Below are 26,837 nucleotides of genomic sequence, written 5' to 3'. Positions count from 1 at the left end.
GGTCAGAAACCAGACAAGCAAGGGAGCCAGAGCAGAAAACTGGAGGAGACTCCACAGTTGCTCCCGAGCACGGGTTTTCCGCTCACTGTGCTTGTGATCCTGCCTTTCTTCAGTCGTGCGGTTACTGTGTAAGAATGAGAAAAGGAACTCTACCTCAAAAACGCCTAGAGCATTTATCACGATGTATCTTTTTCTTTGCTTTTTAAAGAGTTGTTTGCGAAGAGACGCAACCTCTTTTAACAGGAAAAAATAGTTTCAACCATTTCACTTTGAGTTAACGAAGGTTCACAGATGAACAACATATATTTTCAACCATTTCACTTGGAGTTAACGAAAGTTCACAAATGAACAACATACCCACTCAGTGGCCCTTTTATTTTTATTTGTGTGCACATGTGCTTTTTTGAACTGTAATGTGGAGGTCAGAGGTCAACTGATAGGAGTCAGTTCTCTATACAAGTGGTGCTGAATGACATCTTAATAATGAGACCCAACAGCATAGTTTTTTATTCCTTTAGATCACTTCCTTAGGAGAATCTTCCACCTTGTTCCTTACCACATTTTCCAACATGTCATATTTACATTCAGTGACAATTCCAGTAGTGTGTCAACTCTTGTCCACACGTCTGGATGCTCCCTTGTCAGTACTTCCTCCGCTGTATTTTGCTGTATTCCCAGCACTTGGGAGGCTGACACAGGAGGATCAAGCATCCAAGGCTAGCTTCACCCTAAGCTTGTCTATGGTATAAGCAATACATAAAGATGTCTAAAGGGTTAACATCCAGTTTGTGGCTAGAAGTGAGCAACTTAATCTGATAATGTTTCATAACTGCTGACGTAATATTACCAAAAAGGGGCCACTGAAGGTGAGGAAGGGGAAGTGGGGAAGAAATCAAGGTTCCCTTCATGGTTTTATCACTTCAAAAGGGGGTTAAAATGGAGAAGGAGAGGCTCAATGACATTTACAAACTGGTGGTTATAAAGATTAAGAGCTAGTGTTAGTGCAGTGAAAGGTATGGTGTGTTCATACAACATTAGGAAACTAAGCTGACCTGCATACCCCTCCGCAGCTGTGTGAGCCAAGTCTTTCCAACTTCCCTTCCCACTGTTTCCTCATCTACAGTTTGGGGTTAAGGGGGATGGATGGAGAAAGGGCATTTACTAACTAAAAAAAAAGTGAAGCACTTTAAGGTGCCTGGCACAAAAATGATGGTAGTTTTTGGTACGAAGCATTGAAAGCTCTTCCCCCTATTACTGGAATCGGTCATTGGTGGGTGATTTGATCGTGAGGGCTACAGTCTAATCAATGAAATAATCCATTGATGGATTCATAGTTTGATGGAAGATTATAGATAGGGGCCTGACTACAAGAAGCAGATCATTGGATGCATATCTTTGAACTATTTCTTCCTTTGAACAATTCCTTCCAGTTCCTTCATCTCTCTCAGCCTCTGTTAAGCAAGCGCTCTGGCCTCTGTTCCCACCAAGTGCTGCCTTGTCCCATACCCAAAGCAATGGATCCAGATGACCTTGGACTGAAAACTCTGAAACCATGAATCTTTCCTCCTTTTAAATTGTTCTCAAATGTCTGTCACAGTGATGCATAGAGCTAACACAGCAACAAGATGTACGAATGATGAGTTCTTAAGACTTACATAATAAATGTTGACATAGGTGACCTAAAGGCTTACTACTCTTATGCTTAGCACCAGGGAAGAGGGCTAGATATGTGGGAAGTGGGATGTAGTCAGGTGTGGTGACGCAGGTCAGAAGTCTGGATATCAGGAGCTCACGGTCAACATCAGCTAGTTATAGGCCAGCTTGAGCTTTCCTTTCTCAGCAGAGGCAGGAAACAATGATGGTCTGTTGTGCACCTGTGTGTGTCTCAGAGGCTCTGCCTAGATACCCAGCAGATGACAGGAGCACAGCAGGTGGCCCCGTCTCCCCTTAGCCTTGGACTCCATAGCAATTGCAAGCAAGGAGCAGTTCCTACTGGACTGTCTCTGAGAGAGCTAAGACTAGTAGGACACGCTCTGTTTCTGTCCTGACAGGGCAGGCCTGACAGAGGGCAGAACGGGCAGGGCACGGCGGGCCAGGGGCGGGGCTTCCAGCTTAGCACTTCAAGGGTGGCATCCAGCTGGGCGCACGCGCGTTCTGCTAAGGCTGTGCGACTTGGAGCTATGGCGACCGCAGCAGTCCACCCAGTAGCCCTGCGGTTACGGTTGCTCCTCTCACCCCTGAAATCCCGGATCTGCGTACCCCAGGCCGAGCACGCAGCCACCTTCGGGTAATGGCGCGAAAGGGCCAGCGCGGTCCACTGTCCGGGGAGGGATACGGACGCCTGGCGTTGTCCGCCCTTCCTTGCTCAGACCCAAGTCCAGATCCCGCAGAACTGGTGCGCGAGCACTTTAGTGCCTGGGGTTAGGTTCAAAGGTGCTGGGTTGTGGTCCAGCTTCCTCAGTGCAGAGGGAAGAACTGGGGCGGGGGTGAAGGGGGTGGGGGGACCGCACATGTTTGCTGGTGTTAGCCAGTTACTGGGAACAGTAAATATTCCTGCCTCATCAGAAATCTGCCTAACCTGCTTCAGTGGCAGGTAGGGCCCAAGTTTCCTGAGTCCTTTTTCTTTATAACCTCAAACTTCAGTGTGTAAGACAATCTGCTTGGAAACCTGTGTAAATTCAAAGTCCCAGGTTCCCCTGCCAGAGGGTCTATTGTGTGTGTGTGCATGGTAATGGCCAGGACACTGAATCTTCCATTCCATTTCCACCACGCGCCACCCCAGCGCTTTGCTAAAATAATAACATTCATGGAGACCTACTGTCTTGAAAATGGTTGCTCAGCCTCAAGAGAATGTGAGCAGAAAATGTAGATAGGGCAGCCCGAAGTTGTGCACATCCCTACCATATACACATGAAGACACAAGCAGTGGCCGTGTGCCGTTTACTACTGGTGGGCCATTGACAATAGTAACTGGCATTTAGAACTCTACTAGATGTGAGGTGGAAACCAGCCGTTGGAGCACATAATCTGGAAGTAGAAAGAAAAGGGAAGCCACCCAATTTGTTAAACGTTAGTAGCAAGATTGTGTAGCTTTTGGTCTTTGTATCCAATTCAGATTTCTTCTCTCATGTGACTTTAAAAGCTTTGTAAATATGCAGGTGGAAAAAACATGTCAATAACTATGGTTGTATAAATTGCCAGCGAATAGTAGGCATTTTATCCAGTTTCCTGATTGCAAGAAGGGCTTAAATGAGTGCACTAGGGTTGTGTTAATGTCATACTCTTCGGTGACTTAATGGTTGTTGAGAGTCCCATTCACTTCGCTGCACTGTAGACCACTCTTCCTGGAAGATCTCTGAACGTTTGTTTCTCTGAGTCTTGCCCTGCTGTTTTAGAAACACACACGGCCTGTAATCTGAGAAACCACTCTGGCTGGTTAAGCCTGAAGCCAGGCCGCAGCCCCAGGCAGCCACTCTGAACAGTCCCTGGAAAATCTCTTCACAGCCAGTGTCCAGCCTGAAGCTAGCTGAGTTAGTTGTGTGCCACAGAGTTTCTTGTAAATCTGATGCTTGGAACTTTGACCTTTTTCTTACTGCATGATCTCTGTGATCTGTTGAAAAGTTGTCTTTTCTCTGTCAGTTCTGATATTAATAATTTACTAAATCTGACAGTCTGAAGACAGAACTTTCTGAGTTAACCTAAGGAGGCCCCGCCAGAGAATCAGGTCCATTCCTTTCCCTTACCCCTGCCTCCACGCCCTACTTGGAACTGGCTTTGGTGGAGAGACTGAATGCCACCCCAGCATGTTTGCCCTGTTGAGGACTCAGTTCTGACAGGAGATTAAAGAGAAATCATGGCCTTTTGAATTCGTGTAGTTTAAGTAGCTGTATTATTGACCCTTCCTAGCTGTGTGATGGTAGACTAGTTCAACCTCTCTGGGTCTCTGGCTTTGCAGTGTTTGTATTTGAAACAATGATTGTGAAAGACCTGAAACAGAATAAAAATAAATAATTAACAAGGACAATTAATGATATCATTAGCATTTTGAATGAAAAAATAAGAAAGAAAGGAAAGAACATGACCACCCCTAGGTATGGTGGAGGAGAGAGTTTATTATAGATAAGGTAGAGCATAGCCAGAAGTAGACACAATTGGGAGAATCCAGATCTGAGGTGAGGTAGAGAGCGGGGCGGGGAGGGGAAGGGAGAAAGGAGAACCAACTACAGCAGCCAGAAGGCCAAAGGTACAAAAAAGGGGCGGGTACCCAAAAATGTCTGGATTATATAAGAAAGAGCCTCTGGGGGAAAGAGCAGTTTAGCCCCTAGGCTGGAGCGTTCAGGATAGAGGGCAGGGGATGACAGCCACACCCTGTAACAGATAGGGATGAGTGATGCTGGGAGAACCTGGAGGCCGGGTCCACTTTGATATGTTAAATAAACACCTCAGCCATTTGCCCAGGTTTGAAACTTAACATACATAAATAATAGGTCAGTATATAAACGTCATCAAACTTCATGTAATCGAGTAGTGGCAGCATCGGATACTGTGACTCTCGGTTATTTATAAGAAAGAAGAGTGTAAGCAGTAAGGACTTTCAAAGTGCAGCTGTATCTTACTAAGCAATTCTTACTTTCACCTCTAAGTGAGGTGCTCACTTAGGCTTTCTATTGCTTCAACGACCAAAATACAAATAGGGGAGGAAAGGGTTTATTCAGCTTATGCTTCCACATCATAGTAAGTCATCAAAGACAGACAGGACAGGAACTCAAGCAGGGCAGGAACCTGACTCAAGACAGTCAGGACAGGAACTCAAGCAGGGCAGGAACCTGGAAGCAGGAGCCGATACAGAGGCCATGGAGGGATGCTGCTTACTTGCTTGCTCCCCATGGCTTGCTCAGCCTGTATTATTACAGAATCCAGGTCACCAGCCCAGAGATGGCACCTACCTTGGGCTGGGCTATCCTCCATCAATCACTAATTAAGAAAATGCCGTACAGCTGGATCTGATGGAGACAGTTTCTCAATTAAGGTCCCCTCCTTTCTGAGAACTCTAGCTTGTGTGTCAAGGTAACATGAGACTGGCCAGCACAGTGCTGAAGCCAAGACTCCAGGTCAGACCCTCGGATGCTCATCTTGGGCTGGGTTATCCAATCCTGTGATGATCAAATTAGCTTTCCCACCAACTTGGGGCCTCTCTGTGGTAATGTTAGGTTAACTACTCAGAAATGAAAGGTAGGTAAAGTACTTATGAGAGTGCAGACACATGGTAGTAAGTACTTGACTTGGTTTACCTATGTGCCCCAATCCCTTATGTTCTAGCCTTCCTTGACAATCACCTCTCTTTGTTTGAGGGGAGTAGGACCCCCCCACCCCATACCATATAAAACATCACAGGTCTCGCCGCCCAGGGAAAGGAGTCAGGGACAACAGGAGACAGGAAGGTACACTTTGAAGGCCTCTTAAGAGTGATTCTCCTGTTGTTCTCTAAGAAATTAGCTCATCTTGCTGGCCTGCCGGACTCTCCTGAGGAAATTTAAAAGATGCAGTTGCCTACTTCCTGTTCAGATTGTGGTGTAGTGAAGCCTGGACTCATAGATTTTGAAGGCTGGTCAGTGATTTGAATTCAAATTTTGAGCCCTGCTGCAGTAACAGGAGAAAAGAGATGTTGGTGCTGGTAGGCTGAACTGGCTGTGTTGTACCCACGGCCCAGGGTCTACATCATCTCCACCTTTACCGGAAAGGCCCCACACATGTACACAAAGAACTGGTGGTGGGTGATATCTGCCCATCTCCTGCTAGCCTTCAGGCTTCAGGAGGACATGCCTTTAGTGTCCTGTAAAGTGTGACTTTCGGAGCAGCTACAGGGCTGTGCCCAGAGTTTCTGAGTATCTCTCCAGATTGTCCTAGTCATGGGTGTTTGTAAAACACAACACAATCTCATAAATATTCCTGCTTCAGACCTTATAATTTGAAGACAGGGTGTTGGGGGGGTGGGAGAGAAGGGGTGAAAAAGAACATTTGACTCCCAAGTAAACGGGGTTGGGGAGTAGATTATTCTTTAAGTTTTCTGAGGGTTTCTGCCCTTTTCATCCTACCTAAGAGTTTGAGAAATCCAATACCGAGTGTGGTTTCAAAAGTGGGCAAGCGTTTGGGCCCTTGAAGGCTGAGGCTGCATGCCTGACCCTTCCCACGTACTTAGCTGTTTATAAAAGGTCTGACCACAATCAAGGAGACCTCCTAACAAACCAGAGTCAGTGCTTTGGGCTTGACATGACCCCAAATGATTTCCTATATATCTCTAGAGAAATTAGCCAGTTTTCAGTCACTCTGTGATTAAACACAAACCTTTCCTCATGTTGGAAATGAATAATTTATTAATATCTAATAATTTTGTTTGTAAATAATTCTCTGCCTCCTCCCCAGCCTTGGAGAGTAGAAGCAGTGCTTGGCTGGACAGGCTGGGGTGATGCTCGTCCCCCTAGGGTGGCAGCCTAGGACAATGAAGCACCAGGGACCAATTCCACTTACCGCAGAACCCCACATCGTCCAGTCCCTACCCCTGTCCCTCTGTCCTCTCACTTTGCTTGTGAGCATGCCCTGTGGTCTCCCAGCAATGCTCTCCTGCATTGCTCTTAGGTAGACTTTTTAATCTTCTTTGGTGTTTCGTCACAAAAGACACTTTTCTCTCCCTTCAGTCACTGCTACCCAACCTGACATGACCTTTCTTGTTCTCTCCACCAAAGCCAGTTCCAAGCCTTTGCATAGAGGCTTGGAACTGAGTTTCTAGTAAGCTTAACTCTGACTACCTGATGTCCCTAGAGTCCTGTTAGGTGGTGATAATTTAGAAAGAAATCTGGAATGGGAAACCAAACCTTAGATCCAGCCAGATGCAGGAAGAAGTTAGATTTTGTTGTTGTTGTTGTTGTTGCTGCTGCTGCTGCTGCTGCTGCTGCTGCTGCTGCTGCTGCTGCTGTTTTTAACCAAAGAGGCTTGAATGTGATCAAAGGAGCTGCAGGAAAGATGCCTTTGTGAACCAGTGCTCCAGGGAGACACAGTGACGCTCAGGGCTCTGGCAGCAACACCAGTCCCAAAAAGCCACTGGCTGTGTGCACTGAGGACAGTGGGGGGGAGGGGTTGCCTTTGTATGGACACCCGCATAGCGCAATATGGCTTTGACAAGCATGTTCTTGGTACTGAAGGCAAGGGAGCCCCTAAAAGAGCTCCTGTGCATGGGGAACAATAAAAGGGGGATATGGTACTTTGTGCTTCACTGCTAACATGAACCCAATAAACACTAGTCAGCTGCTTCATTTAATATCAGAAACAAGAAACAGAGAAAGGAAATTTTATCTGGCCCAGGTGCCTGCAGCATAAGTCAGCCCTCCCTGAGCAAATCCTCCCTGTCTTTGTCTTCTCTCCTGCTGGGCCAAGAGTGAACTGTGCTGAATAAAGTGAGTCTGTTGGTAGACTGCATGTTTTCCACTTCTGTCCTGATTCTAAGATGCTTAAAGCTGTCCTAACAATAAAACTCAATTCTCCAGACGAGTGGGGTGTTAACAAAAACAAATTGGCATCATTGGCTTTGTTATTGCCCCTCTGATGTTTGTGTAGATGAGCTTATTTTAGGCCTTCTTATTTCCCAATTTTGTCATATAGTTTTCAGAAGAACGTTTATATGCTCATATTAGATGTGCCAATGTTCAACACACATTCCCACTTGCCCACATTCTTTTTTTTTTCTGACACAGGGTATCTCAGTGTAGCCCTGGCTATCATATAGCTTACTCAGTAGACCAGGCTGACCTTACACTCCGAGATTTGCCTGTCTTTGCCTCTCTAATGCTGGGATCAAAAGCATTCTTCACCATACATTCTGTCTTAGTCAGGTTTTCATTGTTGTGAAGAGACCTAGGCAACTCTAGGACATTTAATTGGGGCTGGCTTACAGTTTCAGAGTTCCAAGCCATTATTGTCATGGTGGGAAGCATGGCAGTATCCGGGCCTCCAAGCCCACCTCCACACTGAGACACATCCTCCAACAAGGCCACACCTCCCAATAGTGCCACTCCCTGGGCCAAGCATATTCAAACCACCACACATTCTTTACTGATTTTGTTGCTATTGTTTAAGACCGTCTCCCTACATATCCTAGGCTAACTTTGAACTTGTGTAATCCTCCTCCCTCTACCTTCCAAGTGCTGGAATTTCATGTGTGCCACTGTTAGGGTTTGTCTATGCTCAGCCCAGGGAGTGGCACTATTAGGAGCCGTGGCCATGTTGGAGTGGGTGCATCACTGTGGGAGTGGGCTTTAAGAGCCTCACCCTAGCTGCCTGGAAGTCAGTATTCTGCTAGCAACCTTCAGATGAAGATGTAGAACTCTCAGCTCCGCCTGCACCACGCCTGCCTGGATGCTGCCATGCTCCCACCTTGATGATAATGGACTGAACCTCTGAACCAGTAAGACGGCCCCAATTAAATGTTGTCCTTATAATGGTTGCCTTGGTCATGGTGCCTGTTCACAGCAGTAAAACCCTAACTAAGATAGCCACTATGTTCTGCTTGTGTTATTTATTGCTTGAACTTAGTGAGTCATATAAAACCAGCACAGGGAACACAAAACCTTGTTTTTTTTCAAAAATGCCACATTTTGACCAAGGACAGAGATGGGGTGAGGTATATAGAAGGAAAAACAAGTCAGTGGTTGGCTTAAATTTACTGCCAATCCACAAGAAGAGCAATTCCTCTGTCCTGGCATGCCCCCTCCCCATATCCTTTTTGTCAACTCCCTCTATCAGGGGAATGGCCAGGAAGGTCGTAAGGTCAAGAAGTGAAGCAAAGTCCTTGGACAAATGTGGCTCTCCCAGCCTGCCTTCTAGTACAACCCAGGACCACCTGATTAAGAGTGGCACCACCTGCAGTGGGCTGGGCCCTCCCACATCAGTCATGACTGTGTAAAACTGCCCCATAGACTAGCCTCTGGGCCAATCTAATGGAGTTGTTTTCTCAATTGAAGTTCCTTTTTCTAAGATGACCCAGGCTTGTGTCAAGTTGATCAGGAAAAAAAAAATCTAACTAGGTCAGAGGGCAAGCTTCTGGGTGCCGCAGTGAGTCAAGACAGGAAGACACTGTTCAGATTTTCAGATTTGCAGTCTGTTATGAAGACACAACCTGGATCAGAAAACTGAGGCACACACCAAAGCAGAGATGTGAGCCCGAGTGGGTACTGGTGCTAACTCATGCACAAAACCTGATACTCTGTCATATTAAATACACCAGTTTGGCATGATAAATAAGTCTTCCTCTGGGAATTCCTTTCTCTTCCAGCACTGCAGTAACTTCTGCCAAGGCGGCTGTGAATGGCATCCACCTGCATTACCAGCGAGTGGGAGAAGGGGAGCATGCAGTCCTCCTACTTCCTGGGATGTTGGGTATGTATGCACTTTGATGGAACACTTCTGCAGGCTGTAGATTCCCGTGATGGACCTCAGTGCTCAATGCCAAGCATTGGTCATTCATGTTAGCGCTTGCTAAAAACTCTCAAGGAATATCTGCCTCGTCAAAGTGGAGTGATCTAGAAAAGTAAATAAGTTTCTCTTGTATTAATTTGGTTTTTTTTTACCCATTTCTTCCCCTATTTAAAATGAAAATGGTTTCCTTTTATTTGGGAGGGCTGCAGGGGTCAAGGAAACAGGGGTCCAAAAAAGGAGCAAATGATACAGATAGTAAGGTGGTGACTAGCTATTCTAGTTGGTTTCCCTGGTCTCCAGGGCTTTCTGGAATGTGAGACTTACATTACTAAACACAGTCAGGAGGCATCTGGACTAGGTGCATTGGATTTGTTTAATAAAATAGTGGGTGGGGGCAGGGTGTTAAAAGATTCTCTTTTCCTAACAGGGTCTTACTTTATAGCTCACACTTGCCTTAGCCCCATAAATACTAAGATGGCAGGTTTGCTCCACCATTCCAAGCCAATTTCAAGTCTTTTTCAAACCCAAACTCGGATGAGCACATCACTGTCTGCAGTGTGTAGAGCATAGAGGAGTCCCCTGAATCTCAGTCTTACTTCATGAGCAGTCCGGGTTTAGAGGTTCCAGAGGGAGTGAGCAGTGATTTGGGTTTTTTTGTTGTTGTTGTTTGTTTGTTTGTTGTTGTTTTTGTTTTGTTTTAGGGTTGCTACTTTCTTTCTTCCTTCGTTCTTTCCTTCCTTTCTTTTTTTCTTTCTTTTTTTTTTTTTTTTTTTTTTTTGGTATTTCTGTAATCCCATTATAGACTTATTGTGACTTGCCTCTTTCTCCTAAAGGTCATATACTGAAAAATTTCAGCTACTTTTGGTCCCGCTCTCCAGGACCCTGATCCAATACCACTGTAGCAAGTGAGAGTCTTGGGACACTTAACACCCTTTTCTTAAGCTTCAGTAATCAAGGAGATATTTACTCCAAAAGCTGGTGTCCAGTTAAATCATCAGCAAAAACAATTTAGCATGTTATGTGTGTTTTTAAATTATTTTAACACTGCAGTCATTAACTATACAAAGCATTCACCACTATAAATTTTTTTCATTTCTGTAAAGTATTATCATGGTTCTAAAGCTTTTTTAAAATGGAACAGTGGGAGTCTTTTTCCTACCTTGTCCCCTAGTTTCCCACGGGTCCCCCAGAATCATGCACTGATAATGATGTCTATTCTCTATACTTGTTTAAGGTTGTAGTACTCTTGGCCCTAGTTTTCGTGTGCATGCCCAGTGTCAGAAAGCAAACATTTCCTCATCTGTAAAACTGTTATTTTAGCTTGACCTCGCCACCCCTCCAATCCCTTACTTCTTGCCCCTCCTTTAGGATGGTTCTAGTTAAGGGGCCTACAAGAAGCTCCTGTGAGAACTAAGGGACATACAAGAAGCTCCTATGCTGTAGACAAGGAGGTCTGCAATCATTGAGGTCTGCTTTTGGCGTGGGTTTTTGAATGATTTGTGTGATGGACTTAGTAAGTGAGCTTGGTTATCTGTGACTGGGCAATGTTCCCTTGTGTATTTGTGGCCCAAGTTCTGAGTGCTCTTAGTACATGACCTTAGACACACACACACACACACACACACACACACACACACACACACACACACACACTAAATGTGAGCATACCACACCTCCTGTGGCCGAGATAGTGGGGATTAACGGGGCCATCACAGGCTCTTGGCATGGGCTCCTTTGTGCTAGTTTGATAAAATACAATTTGATTTCTTAAACACACATGTTTTAGGGCTTTGATTTTACTTCTACTTAACTCTTAAGAGGCATTCATATTAGCTTAATGAAAAACTTCTGGAATATGAGACTTCTATCTGGGTGCCATTGGGATCTCCATCATTTTAAGTTATCTTTCTTAGAGAGATACTACCAGAAACTATCAAATTTGAAAGTTTATTTCAAGAAGATTTAGTTAATTCTTCCTAAGGACGGGTAGGAAAACTAAACTGTCAAAAGCTCTACAAAAATACTCGTCCCAAGCCTCGTTCTGGGCCCATCTATAGCTTCCTCAAAAATCACCACTAGGGGGAGACCGGCGGCAGGTCCTAACTCCATCAGCAGTGGAAATGCGCCTCTGGGCGGAGCCATTGCTAGACAACTCCCCGCCCCCAGCAGGAGTTTTTCTGGTTAACTTTGAAGAGCACCAGGAATTGTATTTTGAGATTGTTACTGCTTCTGTTTTGCTCTGGTGTTGGCTACGCTGAGAACATTCAGTGGAACGTAACCCAGTGGGTGTTTTCAGGAAGCGGAAAGACCGATTTTGCACCTCAGCTTCAGAGCCTAAATAAGAAGCGCTTCACATTGGTGGCCTGGGATCCTCGAGGATACGGAGAGTCCAGACCCCCAGATCGAGATTTCCCACGGGACTTTTTTGAGAGGGATGCAAAGGATGCTGTTGACTTGATGAAGGTGAGACCCAGAGAAGTGCCGGAGTCGGGAAAGACGACTGGGCCCATCTTTATTTGTCTTAATTCCCTGTGTTCTTTCTTTTTACAAAGGCAATACCATGTGAGTCTTAGATAAGGAAGAACTAAAGGACCAAGTAGAAACAGAGCCCAGCTATCTAACGATGCTACTGCCAAGACACCATGGTTCTGCCTTTTCCACCAGTCTCCTGGCATACGAGACAGATTTTCATTGTATAGTCTTAGCAGGCCTTGAGATCTCAACCCTTCTGCTTCAGCCTCGTGACATACTGGGACTGCAGGCCTATAACACCACACACAACAGAATACACAGCTTTATACAGATGAAACTGGAGTCCTAAGCCAACTCAACTCCCTGGCTTCCACCCAAAACAGCGACAAGAAGGGCTGGTGAAGAGACGGGAAAGCATTTTGAACACAATTGCGATTTGGAGAAGGTGGAAAGTAAGCCCTTTGGTCGGTCTCTCTGGGTACCGACATGAGCTTTAGGTTTAGGGAGAGCAGGAATTGGAGCGGTGGCAAGAAGTCTGCATAGGTAAGCAGTCCTGGTCAAGGTGTGGTCTGGTGTTATCTCAGTTCTGGTTCTGCAAGGTAGCCTGAGGAAGTCATGACTCCCCATGCTCAGGAGTCATCTCTCGAGGTGATTTGTCTGTAAGGCTCTGCCGTTCCTGAAATCCAAGCTGACTTCAGGCTTAGAACAGTATGCACAAGTCTGGAGCAGGACATTAATGATGGCAACAGTAAGATGCCACCGCTGCTCTTATGCTTGTGCCTTCAGCCTTGAGGGGGTTGTCCTAGTAGGGTTACCATTGTTATGATGAAACACCATGACCAAAGCAACAGGGGAAGGAAAGAGTTTATTTGGCTTACACTTCTACATCACTGGAAGTCAGGACAGGAACTCAAGCAGCACAGAAATCTAGAAGCAGAAGCTGATTGCAGAGGCCATGGAGGGGTGCTGCTTACTGGCTTGCTCCTCGAGGCTTGCTTAGCCTATCTTCTTTTAAAACCTCCAGCCTAGGAATAGCACCACCCACAATGGACTAGGCCCTCCTTACCAATCACTGATTAGAAACGGCCTTATAGGTTGCCTACAGCTCTATATTATGGAGGCATTTTCTCCACTGAAGATGCCCCCTCTCTGTTGACTTTAGCTTGTACCAAGGTGACATAAAACTAGCCAGTACAGCAGTCAAGATTGCTAGGTACCATCAGCCTTTAGGCAGACGTCCCTTGAATGCTTAACCTGGCTACATGCAGAGTTGAGCAGGAATCCAACCCAAAGTAAAAAAGAAGATACAAAAGCTACAAAGTGGAGATGGAGAGATCCAGCATTTATCCTGCCTTTCATTATCGTTTAGGCCCAGGTAAGGAGTCAGTGCTCCCCAGCAAACACAGTATTTTATTTGGTAATTTTGGGTTTTCTGAAGCAGGATCTTGCTGTGTAGCCCTGGCTAGCCTCAAACTCACCGCACAGCAGGGTAGCCTCTGTCTCCTAAGTGCTGGGCTTACAGGCATGTAGTGCTGAAGGTCTCACACCGTACCTCACATCCATCCAGTTTGCTGTTCCCTTCCAGATGAACATGCTCACTGCCACTGGCCCTTCTCCATGCTCTGGCTCTCTGTGGCTCCACTTATCCATGGCCAACTGTGGTCTGAAAAAATTCCAGAAATAGTTCATTCGTAATTTGTAATGTTTTATAATTTAAATTATGTTTACTTTTAGCTTATACATTAAAATATTACAAAAAAAATCGTACATGCCACAGGATTGAGTAAGGTTCCAGTATATATCTATAGTGCATAATGTTCAAACCAGGTTAAACACGTCTGTCTCATCAGCCATTGTTGCTCAGTTGCTTTGCACCTTGTCTTTTGAAACAAAGCCACTCATTGGCCTGAGGGTCCCCAAGTAGGCTAGACTGGATGGCCAGCAAGCCCCAGAGATCCTCCTGTCTTCATGGCCTCAGAGCTGGGATTGCAAGCATGTGCCACAGTGTCTAGCTTTTTACATGCGTCTTGGGAGAGAACTCAGATCCTCATGCATGTACCACAAGCACTTTGCCAACACCACTATCTTCCCACCCCGCCCCCAACATTTATCATTTCCTTATGAGAAACGCTTTCAAAATATTTCCTTCTGTCTTTCTGAAATGCAACTTCACTAATGTTATGTGTAACGCTCCATTGTGAGTTTTAAATCCCATGATATTCTGAATGGTCCAGTGAAGTGTGATGCTGCCCACCTAAATTTTTAGGTATCCCCTGCCCAAAGTATCCGCTCTATACTGATGTATACCATCTTGGTACTGTCTATGTTACAAGGCATCCCTGGTGAGGTATGGCTATATGTAGATCATATAACCCAGCAGGGTCAAGAGATCCGCTGTGCCTCACTGGATATATCCACTGGTCTATTCCACTCATCATCTACTGGTAAATGATTAACTTAATCTTGCGCTATGTTTCACTATAAGTCGCTCGCAGACATTTGTCACTTTGGTGATTATGGGCAATGTTGTATATATCCCGGGTCTGTCTCCCGGTCAGTGAATCCAGGGGGCAGTGTGCTAGGCTATAGAAAACACGGACCCTCATTCTGCATATTAATGTCACATGATTATCCAGAGAACATATGTACCTGTGGGATGCCACCAGCGAGTATCCCGACTAACGTTGGTTAGTTCCTTAACTTTAATCTTTCCAGACACTCTCTTTTACCTTGAGAAGCCTCTTCTCTATGCTTTGTCATCTTTCTCTGCTGAGCACATTTTTGGAGTCCTGGCTGATTCATCCAAGGACAGACCCGTCTTTGCTATGACACCATGCCCCCTCTTGTCTCCAGCCAGCTCTTCCCATCACTGCAGCTGTGACTTCACCAGATGCCCTGATGTGTTTTCTCTTAAGATCCTCTCCAATCTACAAAATCACCCTCCAAGCCCTGCTCAGGTGCACGCACACACAGTGTTTGCCTTACCCAAATAACAGCAGATGATGGCTCCTGATTGAGTACCTGGACATTTTATCTGAGTGGAAGACATGATGCCTGCATTAAGTCAAACTAATACCATGTATTCAAGGTCCTGGGACACTTGCAATGTCGCAAGGTTAATTGATGCCAGGTCTCCAAGTGTCAGACTTACAGAGCTCTGATCACCACCACCCAGGCTCTTTCAGCAGAGTGGAGTGGTAACCGTGCCATGCATTCTGCTCTGTCACCCACAGGCGCTGCAGTTCAAGCAGGTCTCCCTCCTGGGCTGGAGTGATGGCGGCATAACCGCGCTCATTGCTGCTGCAAAGTACCCATCTTATATCCGCAAGATGGTGATCTGGGGGGCCAACGCCTACGTCACTGAGGAAGACAGCAGGATTTACCAGGGTAAGTGCTGCCAACCATGGGCACAGCCACGATGATCCTCCTTGCTTCCTCCTCGTCTCTTGTTTTGATGCGTACTGACTGGCAAGTCACATCTCATCCACTTGCAATTCTCAGCAGTAGGGTTAAAAGAAGAGTGAGTTTTCAGAAAAGTCACCTATTTGAACCAACCTAGAAATGGACAGTTTTCTAGTTCCAGAAGTGAAACTCGGATGACTTGAGCCAAAGCTCTGAAACAGCAGTGTTTACACTCACTATCCCAGGGAGAGAGCTTGATAGAAGGCGGGGGTGTTGTGAAGTGTTACTCATAACCTCATTTTAAGTGATATGAGAACCAGTTACAGTAGCACATGCCTGTGGTCTCAGCTACTCAGGAGGTTAAAGCTGGAGAATTCTGAGTTTGAAGCCAACATGGGCAATATAGCATGGCCAGGTCTCAAAAGAAAAACCATGAATGAATGAATGAATGAATGAATGAATACATTAATATAATGAAGGAATATTATTAAAGGAAGCACTAGGCTGAAAAATGAACCTGTGTTTTGCTTACAACGATGTGTAGAGTTTTCTTGGCTAAGGCTTCCTTTAAGCTTCTCCTTGAGATCTTTAGGGGCACAAGAGTGGGGCCAGTGACCTCCAGCCTATGGTTCAATGCCAACCTACCACTTGCTTTTGCAAATCTGAGGCCCCGGTGAAACTTAGCTCATGATTTGGAGACCAAGCTGGGGCATCTACACCCTAACTCTTTCTGTTTTCTTCTCCCAGCACTACTGCCTGGCTTGTACCAATAGCTAGGACATGCGGGAGTGTTTGAAGTTAGTAGGCACCCAGCCTTGGCATTGTTTAGCCTCTGGCAAGCCTTCTGAGTTGGGAGAATTGTGCTCTCAGAAGGAGAGAAGGGTTCTCCGGGACTTGGGAGTCACTTGGGCAAGAGAGGCTACCCAGGCTTCCAACACTTCTACCATCTGCCCCATCATGACTCTTCCTTTCTCACTGGAAGCTTTCTGTCTCTACTAAACTATAGATGGCCTAACAGAAGAGGTTTGCTCCCAGGGGATCCAGAATCTTCTCTCCTCAGATGTGCCTATATTATGTCTTTGATGAGTATCTTGGGCATCTGAGCCTGAAATATTACTCCCTGGCCCTGACAGAAAAGTTTGCAGAGCCCTGCAGATGCGAAGTCTCTTCCAGGTATCCTGCTATTCTCATTGTAAGCTTCTTGGAGGCTACATCCTGTTCTTAGAATCTTAGTTCTCTATGCTCTTCCTGTTTTTAAAGCAATCTGAAACTCTTAAGTAACAGATGATTTAGAAAGCAATCCTTATCCGGCCTCCATGTGCCCTCATCAGAGTAGCCTGTTCCACCGTTACCATCCATGAGCCCCTGCTGCCTCTGGCACCTGATACCTTTGCTTCTTCCAAATCCTCCACCTCTCTCACTGGGCCCTTGCTCTCTGCCTCAATGGATAAACATTACTACTCCTCCTCCAAATACTGTCCCCTTTCCCTGCAGCTCCTCTTTACCACACTGTATCCCACCCCACAGCTGTATAAAATAGGCATCTGTGTCCTCTCTCCTTTGGTGGCCTTGTGGTCATTCTGGTTTTCTGCTGAATGGTTCTCACAATAGCAAGTTTAATATCATCAAAGACAGTGGGTACTTTAAACTTATCAATATTGCTTCTTCACTACCCCCTAGACATTTGGGTCATGTATTAAATTGTAAGGTCTGTAGAAATACCTCCCGTGTCCCCATTGGTCATCTGCGTCACCTCTTCTTTGCCTGGCCAGTCACTGGTCTTTTCAAAGCAGCTGCTTCTAATGTTGACTTGGTTTTGTTTTCTGTCTTCTGTTATTTCTGTCCTCCTTCTGCTTGCTTTGGGTTCTGATTTGCTTTATTCCCTCCAATCTCAAAGGAAAAATCTGAGATTATCGATTTGAGATGTTTACTCTTTTCTAATATATTATTTAATGCTGTAAAAGTTCCTCTAGAGCTGCTGAATCTAAGCACCTGTTCATATAAAGGGATTTATTAGATTGATCAGATTTATTATCTATAGATTAGGGGGCAGTCTGGGTAGCCCAACAAGGGCTGTCTCACATTGGAGCAACTGAGAATCCAGTAGTGTTTCCATTGGCAGTCCCATTCCAAAGGCCTGGATATTTCTTGAACAGTGTTTTGGTCAACATTGGAATCCTGAAGAAAATGGTTTGATTATTGATGAAGGAATGCTGCAGTATCCTAGTTAGGATTCTTATTGCTATAATAAAACCATGACCAAAAGCAGCTGCAGGGGAAAGGGGATCTATTTCACCTTATAGCTCTCAGGTCGCACTCTATCACTGAGGGAAATCAAGGCAAGAACTCAAAGCAGAAACCTGAGGGACAGGAGTGGAAGCAGAAGCCTTGGAGAAATGCTGCTTACTGGCTTCCTCTTTGTCAAGTCTGTTTACTTACAGCACTCAGGACCCATGGGGTTCCACCCAGTGAGCCAGGCTCTCCCATATCAATCATCACTCCATAAAATACACCTCACACTTGTCCACAGGCAATCTGGTGAGAGCATTTTCTCAGTTGAGGTTCCCTCTTCCCAAATGACTCTAGTTTGTATGACGTTGACATAAAACTAGCCAGCACAATCAGCAGCAGGATAGATGGACTTGACAGCAAGAGTGAAGGCAAGCAGGCAAAAAGAATTTTCTTCCTCCTTGTCCTTTTTATCTGGGCTATCCACATGCTATCCACATGTAGAGTGGGTCTTCCTGTTTCAAATGATCTAATTAAGGAAACCCCTCACAGGAGTGTCCAGCAACTTGCATTTGAGTTGGTTCCAGGTGCTGTCAAGTTGACAACCAAAATTAGCTATCACAGCACCTACAGATTTTACTGTGTTACATTTTCACTCATCAAAAGATAGTTCAAAATAAAATTTCTAATATCTCTTCAGACTTTGCCTTCATTCGTAGGTACTTAGAAACGTAATGTTTAATTTCTAAATTCCTAGGTTTTCCTAGATATCTTTCTGCTATTAGCATCTAATTCTTCTAGATTTGGGGGACAAATTTGCACAGTTTCAATTCTTTTTAACTTCTTAAGGTTTATTTTATACCCTTGGACTTGGACTACCTTATGCTAAAGTTAAATGCCACCCCCATCTCTACTCAGCTTTTCTCATTATTCAGCTAACAGGCCATGCCCTTTGAATTTATGTAATTCACCTCTTGAAAGCTCAAGTCTTCCTCAGCCCTCTGCATCCCATGGTGATATTGTTCTGTTGATGCCACGCAATGACTCCTGAGTTACATCCTCCTCCCCACACCCTTCACTGTCCTAGTTAAGAACCTTGGCCTCTTGGGATATTCCATCCTCCCCAGCAAAAAATCCTTTACAGGACAGAAACCAAGTGACTCCATCTCCCACTTAAAAAGGCCTCTAGTAACTTCAGAGAGGTCCGCTCAGCTTCATCAGCCCCCCGAGCCCCCAGTCTGGCTTCATTCCGGTTTTAACTCTTCTGGTTCTATCTTCCAGTGGGCTTCCTGCATTGATAAGCTGCCCTTCCTTGATGCACCTTCCCCTCTCCCAGTCCACATCCTCAGTAGTCACCCCAATACCCAGCTCTCAGGGTACCACCTCTGAGGCACCCTGCAGTCCTAAGCCTGGTGGACCTTGTAATGCTTTGCACATGCCCACACTATGACACTTTGTCCTGGGCACTCTTCACCCTTTTATTCCTTTGTCATAGTCACTGAAGAAGAAGTTTCCCATCACAATGGCTCTGACTTTCCCTACTTCCTGAAACAAAAGCTCTTTCAATCCCACAATACTCTTCACTGTCCAGGGTATCTCTGATTCCCTCCCTCACCACCATTGCCCCTTCCTCATCCTGGAAGGAGGCCTCTGACCCAGCAGACAAGCAAAGACAGTGCCTTCCATGTAATCAAACCCTCTGGGCTCTTGACTGCTCTGCATTTCCCCTCCCCCAACCCTCCCTGTGGCCACTGAAAGCAGTCTCCTACTGTGTATGTTACAGTGTACATCCTCTTCATGAGCTCCCTCTGGGTTGGCTTTCTAGCTACTGTGCTGTCATGGCCCTGGTGTCCCTCTCTGTTTGCTCTGTGATATGTGTTTGCACTTTGATATGTGGGGCAGTATCATTGAGGCCCTTGAAAGCTGACCTTGCTTTCTGTTCTGATCCTCTCCTCTTTTACTCTGTGTGTGTGTGTGTGTGTGTGTGTGTGTGTGTGTGTGTGTGTGACTATGCATGTGGAGGATAGGGGTCCTCTTCAGGTGCTGTTTGTTTTCTGAGATGAGATCTCTCACTGAACCTAGGGTTCACGGCTTAGCAGAGGTTGGTTAGCCTGGGAGCCCCAGGGGTCTGCTGGTCTCTGCTTTCTCAGCATCTGGATTACAAGTGTACACCACTACATTCAGTCTTTTTATGTGGATTCTACAAGTCAGACTCAGGTCCTCATGCTTGTGTGATAAGCACTGTGCTGACTGAACTATCCCACTGCCTCATCTTCACTACTTTTAAAGGCAGGCTGTCAGTGTGTTGCCCGTGCTGGCCTCAACCCCTTGGGCTCGAGCAGTCCTCCTGCCTCAGCTTCCCGTGTGGCTTAGATTGCAGGTGTACTCCACCACGCCATGCTCTGTACTCACCCTGTGCCCTTCTCTGTCTTCTCCTGAGCCCCACACATTGGACTCTTCATGATTCTTATCTGCTTACCACATAGATACCTCGCTATGTCTACAACCTGAACTCAGTCTCTCCTCGACATGTTCCTCTTGCTAAATGCCTTACCCTCGTAAATGATTCACCAGAGAGTACAGCACACACTGGGTTCAGACTGGAACACAGCCTCCCATTACCTTGGCTTTACTCTCTGAAGCCTTACTCAGCTGTGCTCTGAAATTGTTCATGAAAAAATTCCAGAGTAATCAATCCTCAAGTTCTAAATCGTGTTGCCGTTGTGAGAAAAATGCTCATGTGTTCCACCACACCTGATGCTGCTACATGCTACCCAGAGCACAAACCGTCCCTTTGTCCAGCATGTCCGCTACGCTCTGTATGCTACCTGCCTGTCCGTCTTCAGAAACCACCTTGGGCAACAGATCCACTGCTGCCATTCCTGCATGCCATGCGTGTTTGTTTTACTTGAAACTCTTCACACAGTGAGGACTGATGCTGGCAGCCCCACTACAGTGCATTCTAATTGTTCTGGTTTACATTAGTTATTGCCAATCTCTTTTACTGGGCCTACTTAGCAATAAATGCCTCATGGGAGAACACAGCATTTGTAGGGTTCAGTGCCCTGTGGTTTCAAGACACCAGGAGTCCTGGTGGTTCTTATGGATGGGCAGCCTCCATGCCTTGGATGCTATCTGCAAACCCTTGTCTGTGAGACTCTTAAGATGTAAGCTGTATCTTTCATCTTAGTTGCTTAGTAACTTTTCTGACACCATGACTGAGCAACTTATAAAAGGAAGTGTTTAATGTGGGGCTCATGGATTCAGAGGGTTAGAGTTCATAACCACCATGGCGAAGAGCTTGGCAGCAGGCAAGCAGACATGAGAGCTCACATCAGGTCCAGAAGCAAGAGACAGAGAGAGCACACTGGGAATGGTATAGGCTTTTGAAGCCTCAAAGCCCACCCCACCCCACCCCCAGTACACACCACCTCCAACAAGGCCACACCTCCTAACCCTTCCTAAACAGTTCCACTTGCTAGGGACCAACGATTCAAGTATATAACCTTTCAGGGGCTATTCTCATTCAAACCACTATATTATCCAAGTTTATATTGGTGGAAACAGGCACTCAGCAGACTTCCTTGGTGCTTATGAACTAAATTAATGTTTTCATTATAGTTCTAGTGTTTGGCATGGGTTATTGCTCTAAAAGGGAGAGGGGGGTATATCAGTTACTTTTGGGATCCAAATTCTGTTTTGAATCAACAAACAGTTTGATTCAATTGGTTATTCTGGGCACTTGCCTATGAAGCATAATTATTAATTTTGGGTAGTGATTATGCTTTGGTACAGAAATGGCTTTCTCTTAAATTAACAGAAGTAAATATATAAATGCAAAAGCATCTTTTTCAGCATGTGTTACATGCCAGGCACCATTATCAGCAAATTCCATGTAATTTCTTACTGTTTATTCTTGAAGCTTGATAGAATTCATATTTTCTGATTAGGAAGTTAGCACAGAGAGATTAAGTAGCTTGCCCAGTTTCACACACAATTAGTCTAGGAGATAGGCCTCCTATTTAATCAGTCTGACTTCCAAGTCTGTGCTCCAACCACTGTAAGACCTCTGGCTCCCCCAGCAGCAGCTGGATTCCCCTGCCCTGAGATCGTTTGCTATTTCCTCTGGGGTCCTGAAGATTTTTCCACAGATCTGATATTCCCATAGACACCCTTCATTTTAAAAAATCTACATAAATTAGTCTACTAAAGGGACCTTATGCTGTTCCCAGCTGAAGTGCCTGTGCTTTAACAGGGGACACCGTACTAAGCACTAAGCCATTGGGTTCTCAGAAGAGTCTCGGTTCTCAGCCTCACATCATACGGAATTTGTTTTTCCTAATTGATTTTTAAATTTTTTACTACTTACTTTTTATTTTACATGTATTGGCATTTTGCCTGAATGAGTATCTGTATGAATGTGTCGGAACTCCTGGAGCTGGAGTTACAGACATTGGTGAGCTGCCATGCGGGTGCTGGGAATTGAACCTGGGTCTTCTGAAAGAGCAGCCAGTGCTCTTAGGTGATGAGCTATCCCTTCATTCCCTAAAGGTTTTTTAAATATAATATTTAGTCATTATAATTTAGCTCTTTTGGCATAAATGAACTATGCTGTGGAGCCCCGGTTTCCACCTTTAAATTGTATTCAGATCTGTTGGGCAAATCTACCAAGTAGTTTGTACATGCTTTTCCCCATGGACAACTGGTTTACCTCACGTTGTAAACTACCTCATGTTGGACTCCTACCGTGTACAGTGGATAAGGCCCTGTGAAATCGATGACTGCTGGGTGCACATGCCACATGACAATTGACAGGTCACTCTTGTCTGGATACAATGAGCATGAATTCAGATTGGCCTTGGCTCCTCCTTGCTAATAGCTGTCTGACCCCTGGAACAGCCCCGCTGTGAGTCACCCTTCTTCACTGGCCTTGTTTCAGGGTTTGCTATCTCTCTTGTAAACTCACTCATACATGTTCACTAGTATCTATGACTGTTAAATCATGAAAATTGCATTTCATAGATCTGGGGAGAAAGCTCAGTTGGTAAAGTACTTGTTGTGCAACCGTGAGGACCTGAGTTCTAGTCCCAGTGCCCATATGAAAGGCTGAGTACAGTGCATGCTCCGTGCTGAAAAAGCAGACAGCCCCCATAACCAGCCAGCCTAGCCTCACCCCTGAGCCCTGTCTCATAAAACAAGGTAGTGCATGAGGAGGAGTGGCATTCGATGCTGTCCTCTAGTCTCCACATACACGTCCTCAAACATACAAATTTTTTTAATTTTATATTTGTGAGTGTTTTGCATCCATGCATGCCTCCATGTTGTGCGTGCCTGGTACCCACACAGGATGGAAGAGGCACCATATTCCTCAGAACTGGAATTACAGACAGTTATGAGCTGCCATGTGGGTGCTGGGAATAGAACTTGGGTCCTCTGGAAGAGCAGTTAGTGCTTTTACCCACTAGGCTATCACACCAGCCCGTAGGAAAGATTTGTTTTAATAATTATATTTTTTTGAAAGATGGGGTTGTTCTACTGCAAGATGGTCCCTCACAGGTTGTGGTCTGCCAGACAGCTCAGAGTGTAGGTATCCACAAGCAATTTTTAAAAAAATATTTATTTACTTATTATGTATACAACATATAGCTTTCTGCCTGCCTGCAGGTATGCTACAGGCCAGAAGAGGGCACTAGATCTGATTATAGATGGTTGTCATCCACCATGTGGTTGCTGGGAATTGAACTCGGGACCTCTGGAAGAGCAGTCAGTGCTCTTAACCTCTGAGCCATCTCTCCAGGCCTCCACGAGCAACTTTTAAATTGCTATTATTATATTTTGGAGTATAGGCGTGGTACTAGGAATTAAACATAGAGCCTCATATATGCAAATATTTTACCATTGAACTTCCCTCCCTTCAGGCTTCCATCACATCTTGCTAGCCTCTTTCCCACTCTCCCAACTCTCCATTACTTAATTGTTTTAACCAACTTTAATACACCCCTTTCTGAAGTCTTTCCCATTTCACCAAACAGTTCAACCATCCTAGTCTCTGCTGTCAACTCACCCTGGCTTCCCTCTGAGCATCTAAAGGCAGGGCTAGTCACCTTCTTCAGAAGGCAGTTTAGCTGTAAAATGGTTTCCTGCATTTGAGTATTTGAGTATTTCCATTCACCGCGTACACCTTGAGAGCATAGGGGGTGCTGGCGCTGTCAGTACTCTGTAGAAAATACCATCTGCCGTCAGTGTGTATTACTAGTGTCACCTGACCTTTGTGATGTATCCTTAACAATACACGGGTTAAATGCTTTCATACACAGCATTTAATATGTTCAAGAGTACCAGGATCTTGACCCTAGTGCTTAAGGAACTACATAAAAGATCAGGTGGAATAAATCACATTTGCTGCTTTATTTTAAAGGTAGAGGTTGGCTCTATTTTTTCCTATGAAGTAATCACTTATAATATAGTTTAGACTTAGTAGTCTAAACTCTACACACTATGTGTTGAACAGACCTTACATGTATCATTTATTTGTTTCTCAGTGTGCCAGAAAATTTTCTTTAAATAGCTATCCCTTTACTAGGGGTCAATCGACCATGGCCAAAAAATTTGAAAAATAAATCACCTTTGAACATACACAGATGATATTTTTTGTCATGATATCCTAAACAATATAGTATACTACTTGTATAGCATTTAAATAATTACATGAATCAAGATTAAATATTGTAGAGATGGTTTAATATATGGGAGAACCTGTGTCAATTTTGCATATATTCTCTGCAATTTTGTGTGATGGGCTGGAACATCCACAGAGTTTGGCGTCTACAGTCCTAGAATCAGTCCCCTCTCTATGATGCATGACAAAACATTTTCTGGGGAAATGCAACACACACGTCTACTCACCTAAAATAAGGATCCTATGACAAACCAACGTATGGACGTCATTAAAGTCCAACTTGATGAACCATGAGTTTATCTGGGTTACTTCCAAGGAGCAAAAATGATTCAAAGACAACTGCATCACCAAAGTCCTCCCTAGTATGGGTGACAGCTCACAGCCTAGGAACCAAGAGTATACTGCACTGCTGCAGGTGATTCAACAGGTTAGAGAGTGTCCTTTCCAGGTGCCTCAGTGGGTCCAAATCTCTTCCAGGCAATCCAGCTGGTTTCTGCTTCTTGTAGCAACTGATCACTCTCAGAGTCTTCTTTGCAGCTTTTCTCTGAGAATTTTCTTTGCAGTTCAGCTTTCTTTAGTCTGAAGGGGAATCTCAGCTTTCATTGCTTCCTTTGGCAAGGAGGAGCCTAGTCAATCTGGTCAGTTTTAGGGACTTCTGGTGCTGTTTTGAGTAGTTTACCATCCTGCTTAAAGAGCTTTCTCCAGGTTGAAATGTTTCAATCTTGGAGGAAGTAATGTTTCAATCTTGGAGGAAGAAATGTTTCAATCTTGGAGGAAACTGTTACACCATTCCGTAATTGCATATCTCCGGGATTAAATCTTATATACTTTATTTTTGCAGCAATTACAAAAATTAAAAGAGGAAATGTGGAAATAGAACCAAACTAGGAACTAAAAGATAACTATAATGTCATTCTTACTCTGCCAACATGAGTTAGAGAAATGTTTCTGTTTATCTTACTACCTTAGCAGAAAGCATTCAACTCGGTTCTATTTCAGTCACTCACTAATGATTAATCATGTCATTCTAGTGGGAGATCCAGCCCAGTGTCTGATGTGTAGCAAGGCATAAAACAAAATCTTTTGCTCTGGGACCCCATCCGGAAGGGGTGGGGTATGGACAATCAGGCCTGAGGCAGAACGCCCTGCCAAGCAGTGACAAATGCCAAGCAGATGGAAGGGCAAAGTCACAGAGGGCATGCGGGTGGGAGTGTGGCACTCTAACATCTGAACAAAGACCTAGACGATGTGAGTGAGCCAGGCCCCTGCTGAGGGGAAGTCCCCATGCTAGGGATAGGGAGGAGGGGGACTCATCCTTATCTATCACACTTTGGTTTCTCAGGTATCCGAGATGTTTCTAAATGGAGTGAGAAGGCAAGGAAACCCCTGGAAGCCCTATATGGACATGACTACTTTGCCAAAACCTGTGAGAAGTGGGTGGACGGCATAAACCAGTTTAAACATCTGCCAGATGGTACGTTGCGTGGACTAATGGCTCTTTTGCTAATTGCAGGGCAGGCTCGAGTTCTTCCCTTGGCTTCCCAGTATTCCTCCGTGATAAATAAACCCAGCCATTATCCCCACACTGTTATCGTGCACAACACGAGTCCTTGTGTAATTAGTGTAAATGCCAGACGGACAGTGTGAGTTTGTGTTGAGACTTTAACCGCAATCTCTTCACTTCCCTTCAGTCCTTTGCATAAGTGTCTGCATGAATTTGTTCTCCGGAAACCTGTTTCTACTTTCTATTTGAAGAAGAGGTCATTAGAAAGAGAGCCAGAATATAGGCAGTTTTCCCTCTGTCTGAATGGGTCCACCCACTACTCATTTTACTTCTAGGACAAAGCAGGAGGAAATGTCTGCCACTTCAGCCCCAGCAGAGCTGGCAAGGGGAAGAGACTGTTCAGCTCTCTTTCCGTGTTCAGAACCACGTGACATAACCTGGCTGTGGACAAATACCTCCTTCTGTTTAATCTGAAAATTTAAGATTCCCGGCAAGAATGAACATCCTTAAATTTAATTTTACCCAGCTATGTGTTTAGTCAGTTTTCTGTCACGGGGACAAATGCCAGAGACAATCAGCTCACTGAGAGGAAAGGTGGATTGTGACTTAGTTCTGGGGGTTTTCCGCCCATGACTCGGGAGACCAACTGCCTTTCAGGCTGAATGCTGCGTTGAATCATGACAGGAGAGTCTGGCAAGGCAAAGCCTCTTTGGCAAAAATGAAAAAAGGATAAACTCGTGTCTACCTCTCTTCCAAAGGCACACCCCCAATGACCTATAACCTTTCACTAAGCCCCGCCTCTTAAAGGTTCCACCACCTCGCTTCCTCTCCACACAAAAGAGCAAGCTCTAACACCGGAGGTTTTGGGAAACACTAAGATCCAAACTGCAGCAAGCTGCTCGGAATCCCTCTTTTGAGCCCTTTCTTCTTTTTATCTTTGTAATTGCTGCAAGAGTGGAGTAGATAAGATTCAATCCCAGGCCCATTCAGTTATAGAATGCTTGTGTCTGAAGGGATAGTTTAATCTGTTAGGTAATCCTTTCCAGCATGAATCATCTGTAACGGCGAAGCTTTTGCAATGAA

The 26,837-nt window shown here is 45.0% G+C and overlaps 1 protein-coding gene across 5 annotated transcripts in view; it reads left to right on the top strand.

Annotated features, from left to right (window-relative positions):
- The first annotated feature begins 2,118 nt into the window (after window positions 1–2,118).
- Window positions 2,119–26,837, top strand: part of Bphl (biphenyl hydrolase like) — a 36,349-nt gene continuing 11,630 nt past the window's right edge. The window contains exons 1-5 of one of the 5 annotated variants that reach the window (XM_063276587.1): window positions 2,120–2,287; window positions 9,326–9,429; window positions 11,765–11,931; window positions 15,174–15,327; window positions 25,593–25,724. In XM_063276587.1, the coding sequence (XP_063132657.1) occupies window positions 2,181–2,287; window positions 9,326–9,429; window positions 11,765–11,931; window positions 15,174–15,327; window positions 25,593–25,724 (664 nt within the window). In that variant the 5' untranslated portion in view covers window positions 2,120–2,180. Of the gene's footprint in view, window positions 2,288–9,325; window positions 9,430–11,764; window positions 11,932–15,173; window positions 15,328–25,592; window positions 25,725–26,837 lie in introns of all 5 variants that reach the window. The other 4 variants (XM_063276586.1, NM_001037206.1, XM_063276588.1 and 1 more) reach the window with 4 other exon arrangements.

Source organism: Rattus norvegicus, chromosome 17 (assembly GCF_036323735.1).
Source record: "Rattus norvegicus strain BN/NHsdMcwi chromosome 17, GRCr8, whole genome shotgun sequence".
Classification (NCBI taxonomy): Eukaryota; Metazoa; Chordata; class Mammalia; order Rodentia; family Muridae; genus Rattus; species Rattus norvegicus.
The sequence above is the reverse complement of the archived record's forward strand: the minus strand, read 5'-3'. Positions and strand labels throughout refer to the sequence as shown.